Source organism: Sycon ciliatum, chromosome 6, assembly GCF_964019385.1.
Source record: "Sycon ciliatum chromosome 6, ocSycCili1.1, whole genome shotgun sequence".
In the NCBI taxonomy this organism is placed as follows: domain Eukaryota; kingdom Metazoa; phylum Porifera; class Calcarea; order Leucosolenida; family Sycettidae; genus Sycon; species Sycon ciliatum.
The window spans coordinates 33,477,317-33,499,073 of record NC_088648.1 but is presented as its reverse complement, the minus strand read 5'-3'; the positions used below and the strand labels follow the sequence as shown (position 1 = coordinate 33,499,073).

Here is a 21,757-nt window from a genome sequence, read left to right as displayed (position 1 = left end):
GGATACTTTGACAAGTGCCTTATTTTGACTGGATGTGTGTTTGCGTGGATACTTACGACCCAACACGCCTCCGACTTCTTGTAAAATTATTATTATTATTATCATTTCTCCTTTATTCACTTCTTTCGAAGGCGATAAGCCAGACCCACCGGGAAATATTTCCATGGGTGGGACAGCAAAAAGAAAGTGAAAAAAACAAAAAAAAAATAAATAAATAAATAAAACCTAAAGACCAAAGGGACAAGAAATAGTTGAAGGAAGAGGAAGAAAGGAAAGAAACTCAATCCGAACTCCAACATCAAAACAATAATAAAGAATTTGCAGCGACAGGCAAAATACATCAACCAATGAAGGGAGTAATAACAAAGGAAATATCAGTCTTTATCAGTCGTTATTCAAGTCTCTTAGCTATTGAACATGCAAACGCAGCAGAGGTGCATCTACATGATAAGGATAGTTCTTAGTATTTTAATCGAACCTTGTATAGCCTCCTGTTGCACAATTGCCAGGGCTCCTCCCTGCACAGTCCGAAGACATTGAGGAGTCTCCTCCACCAAGCCTCCCAGGGCACCGACAACCACAGGGACCACGTCAACCTGGGTGAGGGACCAAATCCTCGAAATCTCCCGCTTCAAATCATAATATTTCGAGCGCTTTTCAGCCATTTTCTTATTGATGTTGTTCTCACCAGGAACGCTGATGTCTATAATGTAGGCGATGCGCTCCTTGTCATCAACAAGGAGCAGATCGGGCCTTTTTGCTGATAGTTTCAGGTCAGTTGGGACCGAATACTCCCAATAGAGGCGATACCGATCACTCTTGACCAATGCCTTGAGCTGGTGGTCGAATCGTGAAGCACCAGTAGGTAGATCTCGTGCTCTACACATTTCGAAGTGCACATACTTTACTATCCGGTTATGTCGTTCAATGTAACTGGTCCGAGCAAGAACTGGGCAGGCACTGACAATGTGGTCAATTGTTTCTAAGCTGCCCTTGCAAAGCCTGCAATTGGCATCTGTTCGAGCAATTGACTTCATTATGGCGTATTGGTAATTTTTCGTTTTGAGGGATTGGTCTTGTGCTGCCATAATCATGCCTTCAGTTGAAGGTTTCAGTGTCCTTGATTACAACCACATGAAGGTAAGCTCCTTATCTAGGCGATTCTCCTCCAATCGGCTCCAATATCTCCCATGCAGCGGCATAGTGGAAAGTGTTTTGGATTTTCGCTCAGCGCACGCTTGTTTAATGGTATGCTTATTGGGTAAAGCTGGTCCAGCTGCTGGCAGATCCAAACTCGACAGGAACTTAGCGGCCTTTGCAGTTATTGAGTGGCTTTTTGTTGTAGGTTTTTGTTGATGATACTGATAAAGCAGGTTTATTCGGTCTATTGGGCTGGTACTCATGTAGCGGGCCAGGCCACACATGCTCCGGCCGTGCATATCCTCACAAGAGACCAAGCCCGGGCCTCCATCTCCCCTCTTCATGTAGAGCCTGTTGACTGAGGCTTTGGGGTGGTGAAATACAGACGCAGTCAAGGCTGATCTTGTTGCTCGATCTGTGGTCTTGATTTCAGCCTCGGTCCAATTTACGATTCCATAACTATATGCCATAACAGGCAGAGCATACGTATTGATGGCCTTGATCAAGTTTCGAGCATTCAATCCACTGTTAAGAAGCAAATACAATCTCTTTTTGTATTCGGCAGTGAGTTGCGTCTTGAGCTGCGGGTGAGGTATCATGACTGCTTGCACTACTCCAAGGTACTTGTATGTTTCATTGAGTCGTAGCGACTCTGCAATGGTCTCATCGCCAACCTGGATAGAGCATCCTTCATCTGGTTTTCCTCTCCTGACGTTCAGCACGGCACACTTGGCCGGGTTGAGATTCATGCCGATGTCATCACCAACGCCACACACGGTAGACACGAGGGTAGTCACATCCTTTGTAGTTTTCCCGTAGAGTTTAATGTCGTCCATGTACCAAGAGTGATTGATAGACAACTCGGCGTCTCTGCAGCTCACTCTGTATCCCAAAGGCAATCGGTTGAGCTCAAAACTGATTGGGTTTAGCGCCAGGTAAAACAGTAACGGGGATAATGTGTCACCTTGAAATATGCCTCTTCTTATAGAAATGTTGCCGGTAGTGACCCTGCATCTTCCCTGGTCGCATATGTGCATTGTCGTTCTCCAGTTCTGCATGCTACGAGCAATAGTTGTGACCAAAGAGGGGTGGAATCGATACATCGTCAAAGCATGTAGAATCCATTCATGCGACACGCTATCAAACGCCTTTTTGAAGTCCAGGTATGCCATGACCAGATTTCGCCCTTTCGTATGGGCATCCTCCAGAATCATTTTGTTGGCTTTTTTGGCCATTTCATTTATTATTATTATTATTATTTTAAAACGAAGGTAAGTTATGGGTCGCAAATATCCACGCAAACACACATCCAGTCATAATAAGGCACTTGTCATAAGTATCCGAACGTTTTCGGTCCCTTCTCATCAAGGATTATACAGGGAATGGCTCAAGCTGGAAAGACTAAAACTTATATAGTGTAAAGATGATTAGATAACAACACTCGTGACAAGGTGGAAAATTATCAAGTTTAGCACGACACAAAACTCGAAAGAAAATAATAATAGTGACAACAACATAGTGAGCAAATTAAGTTACATTGTTACCACCTCGACGAGGAGTAACACCAAACAATTGTAGCGACAACACATTTTCTTTCTGTATGCAAAGTTCAGGATTTAACTTACGGATATACAAAGCTTCTAACACAGCCAAATGTAACGCACATCTACCACGTGACAATATTGAGAAAACATTATCACTGTACAACTCACGACAATTGGTACGGGCTGACAGATGTTGCTTGATTGACGAAGTGCGATTCTTAGCTCCATTGGGTGTTGTCTCCTCCAATGTCCCGTCATCTCGCCTCTTCGTGGCATCACCACTATCTGTCTCTTCGCGTTTCCTTGGCCTTCCACGTTTCTTGACACTAACCGTTGGGTGCGCGATACCTGGTGTCCTATCCGTTACGTCTCCTCCATTGCGGATTTCTATTGAGCTTCTTACTCCAACTTGTCCGGTGTCCGATATTGAGGTTAGTTTTCGCGGGACGGGACATTGGAGGAGACAACACCCAATGGAGCTAAGAATCGCACTTCGTCAATCAAGCAACATCTGCCAGCCCGTACCAATTGTCGTGAGTTGTACAGTGATAATGTTTTCTCAATATTGTCATGTGGTAGATGTGCGTTACATTTGGCTGTGTTAGAAGCTTTGTATATCCGTAAGTTAGATCCTGAACTTTGCGTACAGAAAGAAAATGTGTTGTCGCTACAATTGTTTGGTGTTACTCCTCGTCGAGGTGGTAACAATGTAACTTAATTTGCTCACTATGTTGTTGTCACTATTATTATTTTCTTTCAAGTTTTGTGTCGTGCTAAACTTGATAATTTTCCACCTTGTCACGAGTGTTGTTATCTAATCATCTTTACACTATATAAGTTTTAGTCTTTCCAGCTTGAGCCATTCCCTGTATAATCCTTGATGAGAAGGGACCGAAAACGTTCGGATACTTATGACAAGTGCCTTATTATGACTGGATGTGTGTTTGCGTGGATATTTGCGACCCATAACTTACCTTCGTTTTAAAGTATTATCCGCCTCCGACCTCTTTTAAAAAATTATTATTATTATTATTATTATTAACTGGTTCGAGGGAAAGAGACAAACGGGAAAAGTCTGAAGAAAAAATTGACCGTCACCACCAGGACTCGAACCAGGGACCTTCGCTTGTAGCCAGCGATGCTCTAACCACTGGGGCTATGGTGTAGTCGTCATCCCAGCAGAGGCCGTTCAACATTTTTTTCAGACTTCGTATTATTATTATTATTTGAAACTCGGGTATTGAGCCAATAATAAAAGTAGAAAGGAAAAGGACATATGGAAACGAGTTATGAGTAACTATCCACCTCTGTAACTAGATACTATATACAGTCAGAAAGTGCAACAACTAGGCACAAAACTGACAGAGTACTGTGACATTCGACGTCCTGACACCTTTCTACTTTTATTATTATTATCATTCCACATACAAAACTGGCATAGCTGAGGTGATAACGCGGGAAAAGGAAAGTGTGAAGTACTGTTGACGCGCATTGGACATGCATGCAGTATCGGAAATTCGGCGCGGAAAATCAATCACTTTTCGATGCAGAAATAACGTGGCAGAATCAGAGTACTATGTAGCTAGCGAGAGTCTGTGTACTAGTATTGCAGTTGTCCGAGCGCCATGAAAGCCTGCGAACGCACCTCACGACCCGCCGACGTCGACAGTCACAGCAGCCCCTGACAGTCACAGCAGCCCCTGGGGCATGACACTGTAGTGCTCGCCCGTCGCGCCAAGACGCTTGGCAGTCACTAGGCTTCATGCCACCGATGTTGTCCGCAAGCTACCTTGTTATCTGCCCACTGCCGCTGACACGCTGGGAGGCCCCGCGGCATTCGCCCAGTATATCGTCGTCAGAGCTGTGTCGACGGTACAATAACGCTGGTAGAAACAAACAGTTGGTTGAATGGTATTGCATCCTCCGGATTGTCCCTTGACTCGTCTTGTCCCTTTTCTTGCTCTGACGCTAACGGCGCACGTATCATATTATTAGAGGTTGGAGGGGACGCGCTGACCGTACGTTAGGTAAAAATTGTAACATTTCAAAAAAACCTTTGTACAATATCCCTTCAGCTGGTTCTGTTCATTGCAATCAGTAAATTGGTGCTCAAAGAAGAAAATTAAATAATGAGCAAAGACGCTATACATGTAATGTCCACTAACACCTGCAGCTACAATCAGCTCAGGCAATAACAGTTGCCAACACTGACCATGCTACTGACATTCCACAACTAACCGCCACTCAGCTCTAACACATCTCGGATGCGCAATCAGCTCTAGCACGTCATGGAGGCGCACTCCAACTTGGCCCCACCGTGGGGCACAAGCTATGTGTAGTCCACAAACTAAACCAGATTTTGAACAGTCAGACGTGCGCAAGGTAGCACCAGGCTGACAAGGAGTACTGAGACATTCCACGGCAAGGAAGTGAGCTCTCGATGGTGCTTACCTTCCCCATCTCTTTGGAATTATCAGTAATACCATGACCCTTTGCAAGTTGGAAGGTCGTTGGTTAACACTATCGAGCAGTCCTCAAGCTCACTTCCTAAAAATTAATTTGTTCTTAACCTTGTCCATCGAGCAAAGCGGATTTGCTCACTGGGAAAACTGGATACGGCTTTTAATTTTTTGGAGTCCGTCATAGTTTAGCGGCACAGCGAGATTTCTCCTAAAAACATTGTGCTTCTCAATCCACGTTCACAATACTTACACACTGCGAATTATAGGATTGTGTGTGAAAAGACCCGACGGCAGCTCACTAAGTAAAGTATTGCTCAGATACCTGTGTGACAAAGTAATAGAGACAACAATAAAAGGTCTCTTAGTGATAACACTGCTCAGCTGAATGTCTATGGACACAATGCTTTTATGCACAGAATGATGGAGTGATGCCTCCTCTTCAATTTGTTATAATTTTTAGGAATCGATCGTGGCGCTGTGGCAGCATAGGTGATGACAGCCATCGCAAGCGAAACTGAAATACCACTTCTCCGAGGGCAAAATGAACTGCTTGGCCTCTCTAGCAATGAGTTTGAGAGTGATAGAGGTGTGGAATGGAGCAGCGGTCCCACACAATGACCAAGTGAACAAGCAGCTGCTCCGATCACACGGCACAATGAAATAATTCTGAATTCAAGTTCTTGTTCAGCCTGCGATTCGAATTCTGATGACCATACATTCTTTAGAAGTCTGCAGTCCGATGCCAGTCAGTGCTGGCAGAAGGATTCGTCAGAGAAAATGGATTCAGTATGGCTGTGCCTTTAATCCTCATTTCTCAGAGAGTAGAGGCGAAACCAGGGAGTCATAAAATAATCTACGACTCTCTGTTGGAAACGAGTGATCGCCACAGATCACGCAGGTAGAAAGCCAACTTGAATGACGGCGGTATCACCAAGGTTCAGTGGAGTGTGATCAAAGAAGCCGAGGCAAGGCTGAAAAGAGCTGACCCACCACTCGATTGAGATGACGACTCATGTGCAGCACATGACAACAGCGACGCAGAGTCAAAAATGAGTCCAGCGAACGCGATGCAAACTGAGCTCTCTGCTCATTCCGCCAACAGTTTCTCTTGGACAGACGCTGAACATTGGCTGCACATAGGCTGAACTACCTTCGTCGAGTAATTTACAGTCAATACCAAACTGTTCTTGAACTGTTCTAAACGTTTTCATATCCATCAAAATCCATCACGAAGTTTTTGTTAATGGAGAAAGCAGATCTAAAATTGTTTTTGTGGTTCTAAAATCACTTTTGTCACTCACTCGTTTCACATTATACATGCTAACTCGCACACGTTTGGCACTGAATTTGAGGTTTGAACCTTGAACTGTTAGGCATGAGCTGTAACGTTGATCTACTGTTTTTTTTATCACACTTCCAACAATGATTCTTTCTTTTTCTTCTGGAATATATCCACCTCAGTTCCGTATACAGGTCGTCCCTCGTTAATACATAATCTCTGGGACTTGACAAATGTTATGTATTAACGGGGTTTATGTACTAAACGAAAGTGTACATAACTTGCTTCTATACTAGAATTTTTCACTTTTTTCAACTTTTCTGAGTGTTTCTTGCTGCCATGACTAGGGAGCGAGATATTCTTGATTCCCTCGATATAACATAAAAATTATGTTATAACGGTCACAGTCAGCGAAGATTCTACAGTTTACATGATACATGCCCAGCCGCGCCTGTACAGTCACTCGGAAAAAAACAGTGCTTTGTTAGTTTGTGATGTGCGCTCTGATTTCTGAGCTAATTGCGTCCACAAGTAGAAACTCGAACACGACGTGCCTCCACTGGAAGGCCAAAAGACCAACAAATTATGTACTATTGAGGTAGGTGGCATGCGGGTACGGAGAAATGTTATGTACTAACGGGGTTTATGTACTAACAAATTATGTACTAACCGACAAAATTTGTATGGAAGTGACCACGTTTCGTCCGGGACTTGAGATTTCTTATGTACTAACGGGATTTATGTACTAACCGGACTCGTATTAACGGGGGACGACCTGTATTCCTTTTAGAATAACAGTTCTCCACCACAGATAATCATGATTAGGATTACGAGTGGCCAGAAGTGCTGCATTGAAGCCAAAGGTCTGAACTGTCACCCTTTTGCTCAGTATGCTATAAGATGTTGTTGTTGTGCTTATTTTAATTCGCGGTTCAAACGGGCAAACATGCACAATTACAGGATGGTACTTCAGACTGAGAAAGTTGGCAGTAGTATCTACAGATGTATCATAGTAGTATATATACTCAATCTGCGGACAGCATGCTGTTTCGTTCTTTGTGAACTCATCAGTGCAGCACAGAGGAAATGAGGCCGAACCTGATAGCAATGAAAATAAACAATTTCCAATCAGGCCCGAACGTACCTTGCCAGAGTGTTCAAACTGAATAGTAAATAGTAGTAAATAGTATCTTATTATAAGAAAGGGTTTGCTCCCCACCCTGGAGCTCGAGCTATTCCGCACCACGTATATAGGCTCTCCAGGCACAAACATCACCAGGGATACAAACTTACAGAGACGCTCCATTTCCAGCGCGACAAACACCTGGTGAACACCAGCCTGCTCTTCAGGCACAATCTTCCTCAGGCTACTCAAGCTCAACTGATGAGGGGTGAATTCCCCGAAACACTGTGTATTGAGCAGGGAGTGGTGCTTTCTTGCAGGTTTGCCGAGTCGAAGGTTCGATGGACTTCTCGTGTGCTCTGGATGGCAGTCGTGAGTCAGTCAAGTGTCAAGTAAAGTCGGCGGAATAGTGCGAGCTCCAGTGTAGGGAGCAAACCCTTTCTTACAAATCATCGCCGAAGTCGCAACCACTACTTCGTAGTATATATTAAACATATTTAATAATAATAGTTACAGTTCGCATTTCACTCATGGAAGGATCCACAGGCTTAACGCATCTGTCAACGAAATCCAGGCAGAAGAGCCAACAAAAGGCATCTCATTGTTGTTAGAACGTATCGCAGTAAGAACAACTACGCAGTATGCTTACAGCAAATAGCAGTGCCATCTTGGACCTTTTTCTCCGTGCGTTAAAACTCAGCACGTCTCTTACCTCAAAGCGTGGAATTAATTATATTCTCTGTATAAACCGTGGTTTCAAATTAACTAATTTTAGCTGTTCAGTATTCTCAGTCTTCACTGTAATAAACGGTCAAAACAGCGCTGAATGGAGGAAATTCTATTTGCCAATGTCCACAACTTGCAGTCATGTTACTGGTGTCAATGAGGGCGGCCAGGGAGCGCGGGTGGGGGACGTGGAACTGATTAATTGAACAGGCCAAAAGCTGCTGCTTTCCGTCAAGTTAATCCCTGCACCGGTTTAAAGCCTGTACTTGCGCTCACTGCCCGTGTACACGCCCAGGTGCCCAGTGTCAACACCCTTGTCCCGTTCTCTAGCCCACCTACGTGTAAACACCCGGGGGCGAAAGCACAGGTCCATTGCACAGTGCAATGCATGCACAGGTTCCTGTGTACGTACGGTACTGTAGTATAACTTAGTGCACAATACACTGTGTTATCCGGATTTGTACATGCAGTAGCACAGGCTGATGGGAAAATAAGTCTGATTTCAGTTATCCGAATGAACGGCCGGCCCACATTAGCGTCCAGGCCCAAATTGACGCCTGTGTTCTGGACTTTCACAAACGTTTCCGCCCAGTGCCTTCTTGGGGTATTTATGGTACCCTTGCTTGAATTCTCTCTCAATCCAAACATGATCGACATCTTCTGCTCTTGTAGTTTCGGCTGAGGCATCCATTTCGCAGCACTGACTCATAAACATGCCCTGCCGTGTAGTATTATTATGAATACGTACATGTATTTAGCTCCTCATTGACTTTTTACCAGGCGTGGGCCATCCCCTGATTTCATAAATGCCAAACATTATACGTTTTTCATTCACTAACATGCATTTCGTCTACAGTCGTACATCAAATTAAAACATCATAGATCTCTAGTTGTTGTGAACCCTCTGGTTCTCTAAAGTATCAGGAACGAACGACCCCACACGGCACGAGGACAACTATTTATTCTCAACAGTATATTTCACTTCCATCGACTAATAACAATGAACAATGACTGAATGACTGAATGAACAACTGAATGAACTGAAACAACTGAATAACTAACACTAAAACCACCAGGTAGTTATAGCGTGAAAATGACAGCGTATATGAGAAAAGCATACACATACAACATACAACTACAGCGCACTCAGCAAACCGCACATAGCGCATGTAGCGTATACTACGTCGTAAACATCAACAGTACGGCGGAGTCGGCATACAGCTGCATTGAAACGAACACAATGTCACAAGCGAGAAGGCCTTTCACTCTCGAGAACTTGTCGTTTCACAACACTAGTCATTGATGGATCCTTGGTTGGAATACTTACAGGGAGTCGAGTTTCGGATTACTTCTGAACAGGCCTGATGGCAATTCTCTCAGTTTATTATTACATATATTACTGCATCAGCACAAAAAAGGCAGAACGAAATATTTATCGACAGTAAAGAAAAAAGGACCAAGAAACCACAAAGAAAATTCACGGTTCGCGTGAGACTCGGCTAGAGGCCGTGTTTTCCGCATCCGTAGGAACGCCACCACCCTTCAAGGATCAAGGTGCATATGCGGAGGGAGGTGAGTAGATCAGCTCACCAGCATGTGGTCAAAGACCGAAACCACAAGTTACGCTATATAATGTCCACTGGCACCACCAGCTACTAAACAATCAGCTCATGCGATAACATTGCACGACACTGACCGACTGTACTGACATTCTACAACTAACTGACTAACAGCTCTAGTACATTTTGGATGCGCACTCCGCCAGCCTTCAAACTTGGAAGGTTCTAAGTAACAAAAAGAAATAACTTATTTCCTCCGCGTTATTAAAATTGTCGCTTCCCAGAGCGATTTTTCAAATTTATTGTGTCCACTCGAAGGGCAAATAAATCCGCTAGAAATCGAGGCAGAGCATTGTCAACGAACCAAGCTTTAGCTTGTGCCCCCCCCCCCCCGACCCCCCCCCCCTCCCTCGCTGCACTTGTAGCTAAGGTCTACCTCTTCATCAGAGTTTGAGGCAGGCTCTTCAGCACTCAACAATATGCTGAACAAGACGTGCGTTCAAATTCAGGTCAAGAAACCTCGTTTTCAAGCGATCCGCATGCCTCCAAGTGGCAGGCGATGATGGCTAACTAGAATTTTTCAAGCACACTCAATGACTGTAACGACCTTCCAGCAGGATAGGGTAAGCAGTTCCGCACTTCCTTTCCTCGGAAAGCGATTCGCTGATTTTCTTTGTTTTTCAGACCTGCTACCTTCGCAGCAACATGCGTGCGGCACATTTAGCCCACTTTAGGAATTTGAGAACACATTGTTCTTGCCATCGTAAACTTCAGCATTTCTAATTCAGGAGAGATACCAGGATTCTTACACTCGAGCTTGATGTCTTGATAAATGCCCTCGCGAACTAAGTGGGACGGCATGAACTCCAGAAAGACGATAAGTGCTCTGGGGCGAAATAGTGCGGACAACAATGGATTTTTTAGTGCGGAAGAGAGCTCCGAGACCACCACGGCTTCAGTAACAAGTAGACATTGCGCAGGAAGAGTTGCACCAATGTTTGAACATAGAAAGCAGTGATTCTGACAGCCTGACTAAAGACGAACAAGTCACAAACATTGCGATGTGCGAAGTGACAGTTTTAATGAAGCGGAGGAAGTTGAACCTTCCAAGTTGGAAGGCTGTTGGAGTGCGCATCCAAAATATGTTACAGATGTTAACCAGTTAGTTGTAGAACGTCAGTACCGTCGGTCAGTGCCGTGCAATGCTATCGCATGAGCTGATTGTTTAGTAACTGGTGGTGTTAGTGGACATTATAGCGTAACTTGTAGTTCCTTGGTCCTTTTTCGTTGCTATAAAGTTATCCTTGGCTCTCCATCCGAAATATTTATCCATTGCTCGTAAGAAAAGATCCAAACGTGAAAAATCTGAAAATTGACTGTCACCAGCAGGACACAAATATACGATACCTATTACAAGGAGGAAAACTTCCTTCAGCCAATACCTATTACTGTTGTTGCCCTTTGCATCTCATCCATACATCTTCACAACACTTTCCATTATGGTCTCCGGGCTACACCAATCACTAAAATAAAAAGAGATATTAAATCATAAGAAAGAAAAAGGACCAAAGAGCTAAAAGTTCCGCTACAATGTCCAATAACACCACCAGTTATATACCAGTCAGATATTAAATCATGCCACTATAGACACTGAAGCAAGTCCTGCCAATCGGTGATATACTGCTGGTGCCATCGAAATGAAATTACCGTTATTCAATTCTCCAACTTTGAGTGGCTTTATCTCTGTGCCAGGTTATTCTTTTTGCTTCAAAAATTCTGTGGAGTCTTCCTAAACCTATCTGAATCGGATACATGAAAGAAATACGAGTATTTCTGGTTTTGAAAAATGCGCCTGAAGTCAGCGGCCTACTACTTGGTCCGACTTATTAAAATGTGCGCTTCGCTTAAAAACTCAAGCCTATGTCCAAAGGAGCACCTGTACTAAAAAATCGACCAAGAGGCGGTAGATAGATAACTACTGTGTCGTTTCTTGGCCTGACTTTCTAGTTTTCATCTCTGCTGGTGTCTCAGGGCGCTTCTTCAAGTGCGTCAACCTGCAAAAAGTCGACATTTTTTCATCTCCTCCAAGCTACACTGCGCTTCCTTGATTTTTTCACTCCATAGGCACAATTTAGACGATCGACTTCGCCTCCTCCTTGTGCAGTACAACTGCCAGAATGGTGGATGTAGGTGTTTTCGCCTGACGCTCCCACAACACTTTCAAATGAGGCGAACAAGTAAACCGCCACGAATAAAAAAATCACTTCTCATCACCGTGTGCCGCGCGCGTAGAACTACTGAGTCTGATCTGTGTCGACATGACTGTCACACAGTCAGCTGCATCAGACCATGCGTGCTTCTCCCTGCCTGTTTCGCGAATCCACTGGCCCCGGAGGCTGGCGATCTTGTGACGCATCGCGATTGCGGCTCCGAGGAGTCGGCGAGGACTCCGCACCATTCACGCACCGTATTCACCCTTTCTGCACTTCAGTTTTCCAGCCAGGTTGTAGCCTGAAAGTCGACCTCAACTTCAAGGGCGGTTGTTTATATCGATCAACTTCTCGACGATCTCTTCTGTGATTTTGATTCGTCGGCCGCCACATCGTGAATGAATGCGAGAGAGATCAGCACAAACTGGACGGAGCGATGCAGGTGCTTTCTGCACGAGTTTCTGAATGACGCGTTTGCTGAACTTGATTCTTCCAAGGAAACAGCGACTGCAGCGATTTCAATCTGCCAGGAAGCACTCGAGAACGATCGCCCAGGGGTTTCTGGTACTCCGTGACAATTCCCCATCGCAGTGGGGTGTTGATTTCAGCACCAGGCCTTCTCTGTGTAGCGCGAGAAGCAACAGGAGTCCTCTGACGACAAAATTTGCACGCAAAATGCTCGAGTCGACTAGGATCCTGAGGCTCTGCCTACTTTGGGGTTGGAACCATTTCTTCTTCAACATCACAAATCGACAACTGAAGGATAGTGTTAGGTAGCTGGAAAGTTTGTTCCGTCCTGAGATTATTTGAATTAGTTTGGCTGACGTTCGAAGCGAAACGCACATTTTAATAAGTCGGACCAAGTAGTACTATAATGCTTATAGGAAACAGCCAATGAGCAAGTGAGAGAACAATGTTATTGCTTCTAAGTTACTTACAGAGATCGAAGGTGGGGACAATCTGTCAGCAGATCTTCGGGCAAAGCAGTCAGGCGATTACCAGGGAGGCTTCTGTATAATCAAAAATTGAATGAGAAATGTTCACAAATCGATACGGAACATCACCAAACAATTGTAGAGACAACACACTTTCTTTCTGAACACACAGCTCAGGATCCAACTTACGTATGTACAACACTTTCTAACAGTGTGAACAATGCCACATAATTTGTTCACCGTGATGTTCTCAAGAAAAGGTGTTTGTCAACAGACAACCGCTCTATTCAGTTGCTATTCACAATCGCCGGTTGCGCTGGATGAAACATTCTTTATTGTGGTGTCGAAAAATTGTCATGTTTCCAGCCAGTCACCCATCATCAGACGTCCACCTCTTTCTTATGGTGTTCTCGTTGTGTTATTTCCCCTAAAACGTGTTCAAATTCTGCCTTGTTTTAAAAGAATGTTGTATCTCAGTTCATTTAAGCTATAAGTTGCAGTCATTTTTTCATGTAAAAAAGAGTTAGAAAATACATGAGAACGAGTTATGCAGCAACTATCACCGACTGTAACAATCTGATAAAGAGTCAGAATGTGCGATAATAGACGCACAACTGACAGGCTACTGTGCCTCCTCCGCGTCATCGAAATTGTCGCAGTTTGACTAGTGACTTGTCACTTGTTACTGACAACTCCATAAGCTAAACGATTCAAAACTTATTACACAGTATGATAGTCTGAAGACAAGAGTAACGGTCCAGGACAGTTGGATTGAGAGTCTTCACGCAGAGATGAAGTCCTTGTCGTCGCTGATGTCAATGGACGGAAAAATATCTCTCCGAAATATTTCAAGGAAGGTTGAAAGTTGGTCGCGCCTCATCTCAAACGCTTTGACTTTCTCCACAGAACAAGAGCTGCTATGCTTGTCATCTGCTAACTCTGGATGATCTCTACTTCACCACCAACGAAGCCTAGTAAGAATACACGATCGTTGCGAGGTCGGTTGATTACCGTCAGCGGAATCACCTCGATCTTGAAATGAACTTTTTGTAGCCGTGGCATGCCATATATTTTAGCTGTGTGGTCACAGCTCAGAGTCATGCAGGTAAGTGTACTGTCACGTCCAGCCCACCCTCTTTTTCGGCGTCACTGGTACGGCACCTGCGCTTGCATCACTAGCACTACGTGTAAAGTCTACACGGCTCTTGCAGGTACAATCATGTACTGAATGTCTCAGCCAAAGCGACAAATTTTATCGCTGTTGCATACATTTAGTTTCCTGACCCCTCGATGTTTCTCCAAGCGCTGGCACTTGTTCCACGAAGTCATTCTCACCCCAGCTATGGTAAAACAGTGATGAGGCTTGAATGAATGGCCATAAGCGCGAGAAATGTGCAGGCTACAATGCCTGACTGATCTCAGCGAGTCGAAATTACCATCGCAGCAACATCAGTGAAGAAATTGCGTCTAGTTCGAAAATTTCAGCTTCCAATAACATAAAATAGAACTTTGCCGTCACCCTATACTGATGACTATCGCCTATGTCCGATTCCTTGACTCTGGTACGAGTGCTGGTGAGTAAATACTCCGTTTTATATCAAAAGTCAAAACTGCAACAATTTCGATGACACGGAGGAAGTACTTCTTTCTCCTTTTACATTTATTACTGGCTCAGTATCCGAGTTAAAATGTTCACACCTGACGAGCCGTCATTATTTCATGTTAGCCATTGCCTATGCAATCCTGAAGAGAAGGGAATGAAGACGTTTGATACCTGATATGAAAAGGCGACGAGGAGACAATAACTTTATTAATGCGATTAATAGTATAAGTGAAGCGGACATTACAAAATGATGAATGAGAATACATGTATCTAAAATGGTTGTTCCTAATCGATTTTCTTGAGACTATCATCAGGGAAAATCGTCTCACAATAGAGGCTATACGGAGAAACAAACTACTTATAGGTTAATGGATAGTGGGAAGTATACAAGGTGAGGTGTGAAAAAAAAACTAAAGTGGGAGAGAAGACGAAAGAAATTAGAAGAAAAGATGTGAGAGTGTTCTGACGGTGTGAGCTACTACAAAAGGTGAGTGAAATGAAGGCGTGGAAGCAGGTAAATGTGATAGAGTGAGGAACTGTGAGGTGTAGGTGTATGCGAATGAATACGTGTGTGAATGCTAGGTGAATTTCTTCTAATTTCTTTCGTCTTCTCTCCCACTTTAGTTTTTTTTTTCACACCTCACCTTGTATACTTCCCACTATCCATTAACCTATAAGTAGTTTGTTTCTCCGTATAGCCTCTATTGTGAGACGATTTTCCCTGATGATAGTCTCAAGAAAATCGATTAGGAACAACCATTTTAGATACATGTATTCTCATTCATCATTTTGTAATGTCCGCTTCACTTATACTATTAATCGCATTGATACCTGATATGAAGTGTTTTCTGTACTGGATGCATGGAATGCGCAGACACATGCGAGCTTGACTGCGCATTTAGCTGTACGTATAGATTATACACTGGTTAGGAGGTCTTTACCGGATATATAGACCGAGTAAAAGACCGACCATGGGGTGACGGCCATGGATGGAGGTTCCTCCTCGGATCCTCCACAACAGTCTGCACAACGGTTTGGGCTAAACAATGAGTTTAGGGTCGCTACGTTCAACATACGAGGACTCACTGCGCCATGGAAGAGGCACTCGCTCGAACGAGACCTGAAGCGGTATCGAGTTGATGTTTGTGCAGTCCAAGAAACAAAAATTTGTGAAGCAAATTGTACCGTGTTACCGCTGGGGTACCGGCTCATAACGTTCGCTCAGGACCATGGATATCAGCGAGGAGTAGGCATTGTCGTCGCTCCTCGTCTGGACCCGTTCCTGTCAAGATACTGGAGCGTTGGTGAGAGAATTGGTGTTGCGGAATTTGTTTTCCCTTGCAACAAAAATAATAGTAATTGTAAACCAACTCACAACACGGTACGTGTCATAAGTGCATATGGCCCTACCGCTGTTTCCTGAGAAGGGAACCCATCACTGAGAGAGGAGTTCTACAGCGCTTTGTCGACTGTATGGAAAGATACAACGAGAAGCGGAGTTCTATGCTTCATCGCTGGAGACTTCAACAGCAAAGTTGGAATTCGTAAGAGAGCTGATGAAAGTAAATGGCTAGGCTCCTTCAGCAGAGGCGCCAGAAATGATAACGGACAACACATGTTGGAATGGTCAATTGAAAATGATGCCTTCTTGGCCAATACAGCTTTTCAACACCGCCAGAGCCACCGCACTACATGGACGGGTTGGCGGCGACCTGGGAGTGGAGAAGTTGGCCCACAACCTGTCTACAACCAGATCGATTTTGTTCTTTGCCGTACGCAACACAAGCCACTGCTGTGTAATGCACGTAGCTATGCAGGCTGCGAGACACCAACGGACCACAGAATAGTCATTGCCACACTGCAGCTTCGTGCGTTATTTCCAATCTGGTGGAAGGGAAACCAGACAACTAAGCGTAGCTTCAACACCTCGATGTTTACTCAGAACCCCCAGGTCTGTAGTCAATTCCAGGAGGAGGTAGACAAAGCACTGGCAACGCAACAAACGCAGCAGGGAACTGTTTCAGCTGAGGCGCGTTTCGGAGGTGTGAGGGATGCACTGGAGTCGGCTGCAACAAAAACAGTTGGATATAAAAAGAGAGCCGAATGTAGCCGAAAAGCCCATGATCCTGGCATAGCCCTTCTATCAGCACAACAAAAAGAACTGCGGGTAAAAATCGACTCGACAAAATGCCCAGACGGGAGGAAATCACTGAAACGCGATCGGAATCAGATATTACACCAGATACGAGATATCGCCCGGAACAACTCTGAAGCCCGCCTGGACTCCTTCGCTCAAGAAGTAGAGAAGCTGAAAAACAATGCAAGGGTCTTTCAAGCAGCCTCTTTGCTGCGGCGGCAGTCTCCCGCGCCATTGGTTGTTCATGAAGCTCTTGGACGGATAATCGCCAACGATAAAGAAGCGGCAGAGAAGGTAGCTGACCACTTCAGGCAGCAGTTTCGGGATCCATCTGCAGTAAATGATATTCTGAGACCGCTGGGCTCGAAGTATCTTGAAGATAGGATCAGCGCTGCGGAGGTTGCACTGGCAATTAGATTACTCAAATCGCAGAGGGCAGGTGGGCCGGATGGCATCCCCGGCGACCTGTTCAAGCATGCTGGTGAGAGGATCGCACATGAGATCGCTGCCATTCTAAACCAATGTTTTGCGGATGGCAGTGGAATGGATCTTGGATGTGGAACACTAATCCCGCTCCCGAAACCAGGGAAACCCAGAGGGCCGCTAACCAGTATCAGGCCAATAATACTCTTGAACTCTATACGCAAATGCCTGTCAACAATCACACTTCGCAGGATTATGCCAAAGATTGACTCCTACCTATCTCCAACCCAGAGCGCTTCCCGTCCGGGTCGGAGTACCGCGGATATTGTCTGGTGTGGCCGGTGGCTGGCAGCCAAGGCTGAACGTTTCAAGTGGCAATGTACGGTCCTCGGAATGGATATGAGCAAGGCGTTCGACACAGTACAGCGGGGGAGATTGGTGGAGGTAATGAAACAAATAGTTAACACAGATGAGGTACGAATGGTGGAGATGTTGTTGCACAACACAAGGCTAAGAGTGAAGATAAAGAATGCGCTCTCGGCAGAATTTCCAACATCAATAGGCATCCCACAAGGAGATAGTTTGTCGCCGGTGCTATTCACCTGTTATCTCGAAGCGACAATGCGTTGCCTGCGTCCCAGGATATCGCCAAGACCTGCCATACTGAATATTGGAGGGACAGCCTACACGACTGTCGATATGTCCATACCTTGCGAAACAGCATACATGGACGACGTTAACCTGTACTCCACGGACCGTCAACATCTAGCGTGCGCACTAACAGAGGCAGAGGTAGTTTTCAAAGAGTGGAACCTCAACATCAACCCTACCAAGACCGAGTGGACCCATCTATACCAAGAAGAGGCTGTTGCAAGAAGAGGTGAGGAACGATGGAGGTCCACCCGGTTGCTTGGTTCACTGTACGGAGTTACAGGAGACCTCAAGCGCCGGCGCCAGCAAGCCGCAGCTGCCTTCAACACACTTGTCAACCTGTGGATGCGGAGACAAGCTATCTCTGGAGCAACCCGCCTGAGGTTGTTTGATGCATTTGTGCTATCTATTTTGACCTACAACTGTGGCGTGTGGGTGCTTTCATCCCGGGATGCTACAGCCATGGATGCGTTCCACAGAAAGCAGCTCCGCCGTCTATTAGGGATATCTTACCCGGAAATTATCACCAACACAGACCTATATACCCGCTGCAATGCCGAGCCAATATCCGTACTAAGCAGAAGAGCACGGTGGAAACTGTTTGGTCATGTTCTACGCCTCCCTGAAGCAACTCCAGCGCAGGTGAGCATGACAGCGTATTTCCAGCGACAGAATCGGGGCTGGCTCGGACGCCCGCGCATCACCCTACCAGTGGTGATAGACAACGAATTAGCCAAGGCAACGTCCATGCGTCTCCGGAGTCTGAAGGACCTGGAGACACTGCGTTTGGTGGCTCGGAACAGGCAATCATTCAACGATATAATCGCACAGGTCACATTGTGGAGTGCAGATCACCTAGTGCTTTCAACAATAATAACGTACTTCCACATTATGGGAATTTGGTATAACCCCACACCCGTCATTGTTGAATATTCGATAATAGCGTGGATTTCCCCAACAATATATTTTCATTTTTTGTTATCCTCTCCCATGCCGTTGTACATAAGCGGCTTGCCGCGGATATGTCAATACTACTACTAAAAGACCGAGGTCCCCCGAGGTCTTTTACGAGGCCTATTTATCCTGTATAGACGGACTATGAGGTCTAGAATCTATTTATCGTGTTCTCCACGCAATAGTTTCTCTTCATATACGACATATCCTTGTAATTCTAGTAGTATACTATAGCCTATACAGCATTGTACCGCATTGCAGCATCAAGGTCATTGTTTAAGCCTAGTTCACATTCGACGCAAGGCCGACGGTACGGGACGTAAGGGCTTGTCGGGAGGGCTGGGGTGAGCTGTAAAATCCTGTACGATTCATACGACACGACATGCAGCAGTCGTTGCGACGTTCAAAGTCGAACGGCGCGAGTCATAAGGCACGGTCCGTGACAGGGTGACTTTCGGACCTAATTTCTCGTTTTTCGGGACTTCTTTCAATTATTTCTCCTTGAAAGAAGCGGAATCAAGTTCACAATATCGGTTTTTCATGAAGACCAAAAAATTAGTCCTGAAAGTTGTGGCATTCAAATAATTGTAGAAGAGAAAAGGACATATCGATACGAGTTAAGAGTAACTCTCCATCACTGTAACGTGATACTATATACAGTCAGAAAGTGCAATAACTAGGCACAAAATTGACAGAGTACTGAAACATTCGACGTCCTGACACCTAGCTTCAACACATCTCCGTAGCGCTAACCGACAGCCTTCCAACTTGGAAGGTTCAAGGTTATGGAAAGACCAAAGAGGGGAAGGCAAGCGCAACGAAAATGAGCCTAGTTATTGCACTTTCTGACTGTATATAGTATCATGTTACAGTGATGGAGAGTTACTCTTAACTCGTATCGATATGTCCTTTTCTCTTCTACATTTATTTATGGCTCAACATCCGAGTTTCATTCAAATAATAGTAGGCACTTCACCCCATTTTTTGAAATCGCGTTTTTTCCAGGTTTATCATCGGTAATCGATGGTGGTGGATATCACAAGGTCACACAGAAAATTTTATTGAAATCCACACTGATACCACTCAGATATGAAGGGTTGAAGATAGGCAGTTGCATAAGGCGAAATCAATACAATTTGTGGCACCAACAGCATCTCCGAAGTATCATCAGTGGATATAGTCACAAAACATCAGAGTGTTTTTTTCAAGCACACATCACTCACTTACACCAACAACCATGTATGGATCGAAACAATACAGATCAAAGTTCAGAATAGTCAAGAATATAGCAATTGTGACCGCAATCACTATAGCAACCCATAGCAACGCCATAGTAACCCATAGTAACAGCTTCAGTTTGCTGTGAAATGAACTGATAACGACATACTGGCAGGCTCCTGCGGGTACTAAAGCGTAAGAGCTATAAAGACATTCTTCTGGCACAAAAACAACAGAGAACTTCCACGTTGTACGCCGTACACAGCAAAGTGGAGGGTAAGTACGCGCGTACGCGCGCGCGCGCGCGAATTACTGCACAGGACATTCGTGCCCACAGTCATGCCATTTCAAGTGATTCCAAGTTGGCAAGAAGTTCCTCAGGACCTCTGTTGGTAGCTTCTTTCCATGGTGTGATATCTGCCTCCCTCTCCTTCAACTGCTCCATGCAGCAGTCATGAATTGCCTGCTGGTGAGCTTTGAAATTTCGTGAAGCGTGCCTGGCTGCGTATATCAAAGCATCCCCTCATCGGAGGGTTTCTCCGGCAGCCACTGTGCCTTTTGATTGTTTGTAAACATCAGTAGGCCTTCCAGCGCAACCGTGTCAAAATTTGGCTCTCAGTACGCTTTGAGAATTCGCCCAGGTAGGACGACGCATCGTCGTTCTCCTCCGCCTAAAGCGCATACTTCTCAGTGCCTACGTCCATAATGTCTCCTTGCGCAGCGATGCGCAAACCCTGGTAAACAAGAACTCTACTGTTTCCGAATGGAAAGACGACGCTGAAGACGATAAGCAACGTTTCAAACGCGAGCAAACAACAGTTCTTTGTGAAAAAACACTTTGCTGGAAGTGTACGTGATCTACAACTCGCAAAAATGTACGCACTATGACGTGTGCGGGATCTACTGAAAGCTGAACGTCAGAGCAACACCATGCGCCCAACTATCAGCCCGCACAACGAAGCATAGCGCGTACCTGTGCAGTTTTGCGCATGCACTTGACTGGTGCCACGCAAGTACGCACTCTCACCTTAGCAAATTTTGACAGGTCCTGTCACGTGACTGAAGTGCCTAATAATAGCCCCAGGAAATGATAGAATAGTTCGTCTGCCACGCTTCTGAACTATCCCTAAATACAATAAGTGACACGAGATCTTATGTTGCTAAAATTCAACTCAACTCGTGCTAGCCATTCTGTAAGTTATCATGGGAAGCGCAGTGTTCGAAATGCTAAAAATTTCCAAGTACGAATCGGGAGCAGTCGGCGCACGACGCCGTCTCCTGTTCACACTCAAATAGCAGCCGTTTTGTACGCTTGCGTCCCCGTCTATGCCCGTCTACGGTATGAAAAGTTGGATCGATCCAACTCTTCCCGTCGCTTCCCGATCTGTACGGTAGTACGGTTGCATTCCCGTTCCTGGTGTTCACATTGGATGCGGTCAGACCGTCCCGTCGCTTCCCGTCGATCCGTACGTCGCGTCCCGTCGCGCCCCGTCGAATGTGAACTAGGCTTTAACAGGTGGGGGGCAAAGCGCAATGCCTGGCGGAAATTTCGCGATGACCCCAGAAATGGAGCGCTCCAGTGTACATACAAGCTAGCATGCCTTGACTCAACGAGATGTCTAGCAAGAGCTAAAGCCAGACATCTCGACCATGTCAAGCAACGGCTCCGGATGGGCAGCCTGCAGGGCGGAGAGTGGTGGAGCGTGATTAAACGAGTTGGAGGGCATTGCCTGGACGGCTCCATCCCAGTCCTGGTTGACCCCGATGGCATGGAATGCACCAAAAGCCATGAC

General features: G+C 45.3%; 1 protein-coding gene across 1 annotated transcript in view; it reads right to left on the bottom strand.

Annotated features, from left to right (window-relative positions):
* LOC135820245 (uncharacterized) overlaps positions 1 to 21,757 on the bottom strand; it is a 107,506-nt gene that overhangs the window by 48,177 nt on the left and 37,572 nt on the right. The window contains exons 6-8 of the mRNA XM_065333562.1: positions 12,982 to 13,053; positions 9,602 to 9,673; positions 5,397 to 5,468 (exon numbers count right to left, since the gene is read on the bottom strand). Of these exons, the coding sequence (XP_065189634.1) occupies positions 5,397 to 5,468; positions 9,602 to 9,673; positions 12,982 to 13,053 (216 nt within the window). The remainder of the gene's footprint in view (positions 1 to 5,396; positions 5,469 to 9,601; positions 9,674 to 12,981; positions 13,054 to 21,757) is intronic.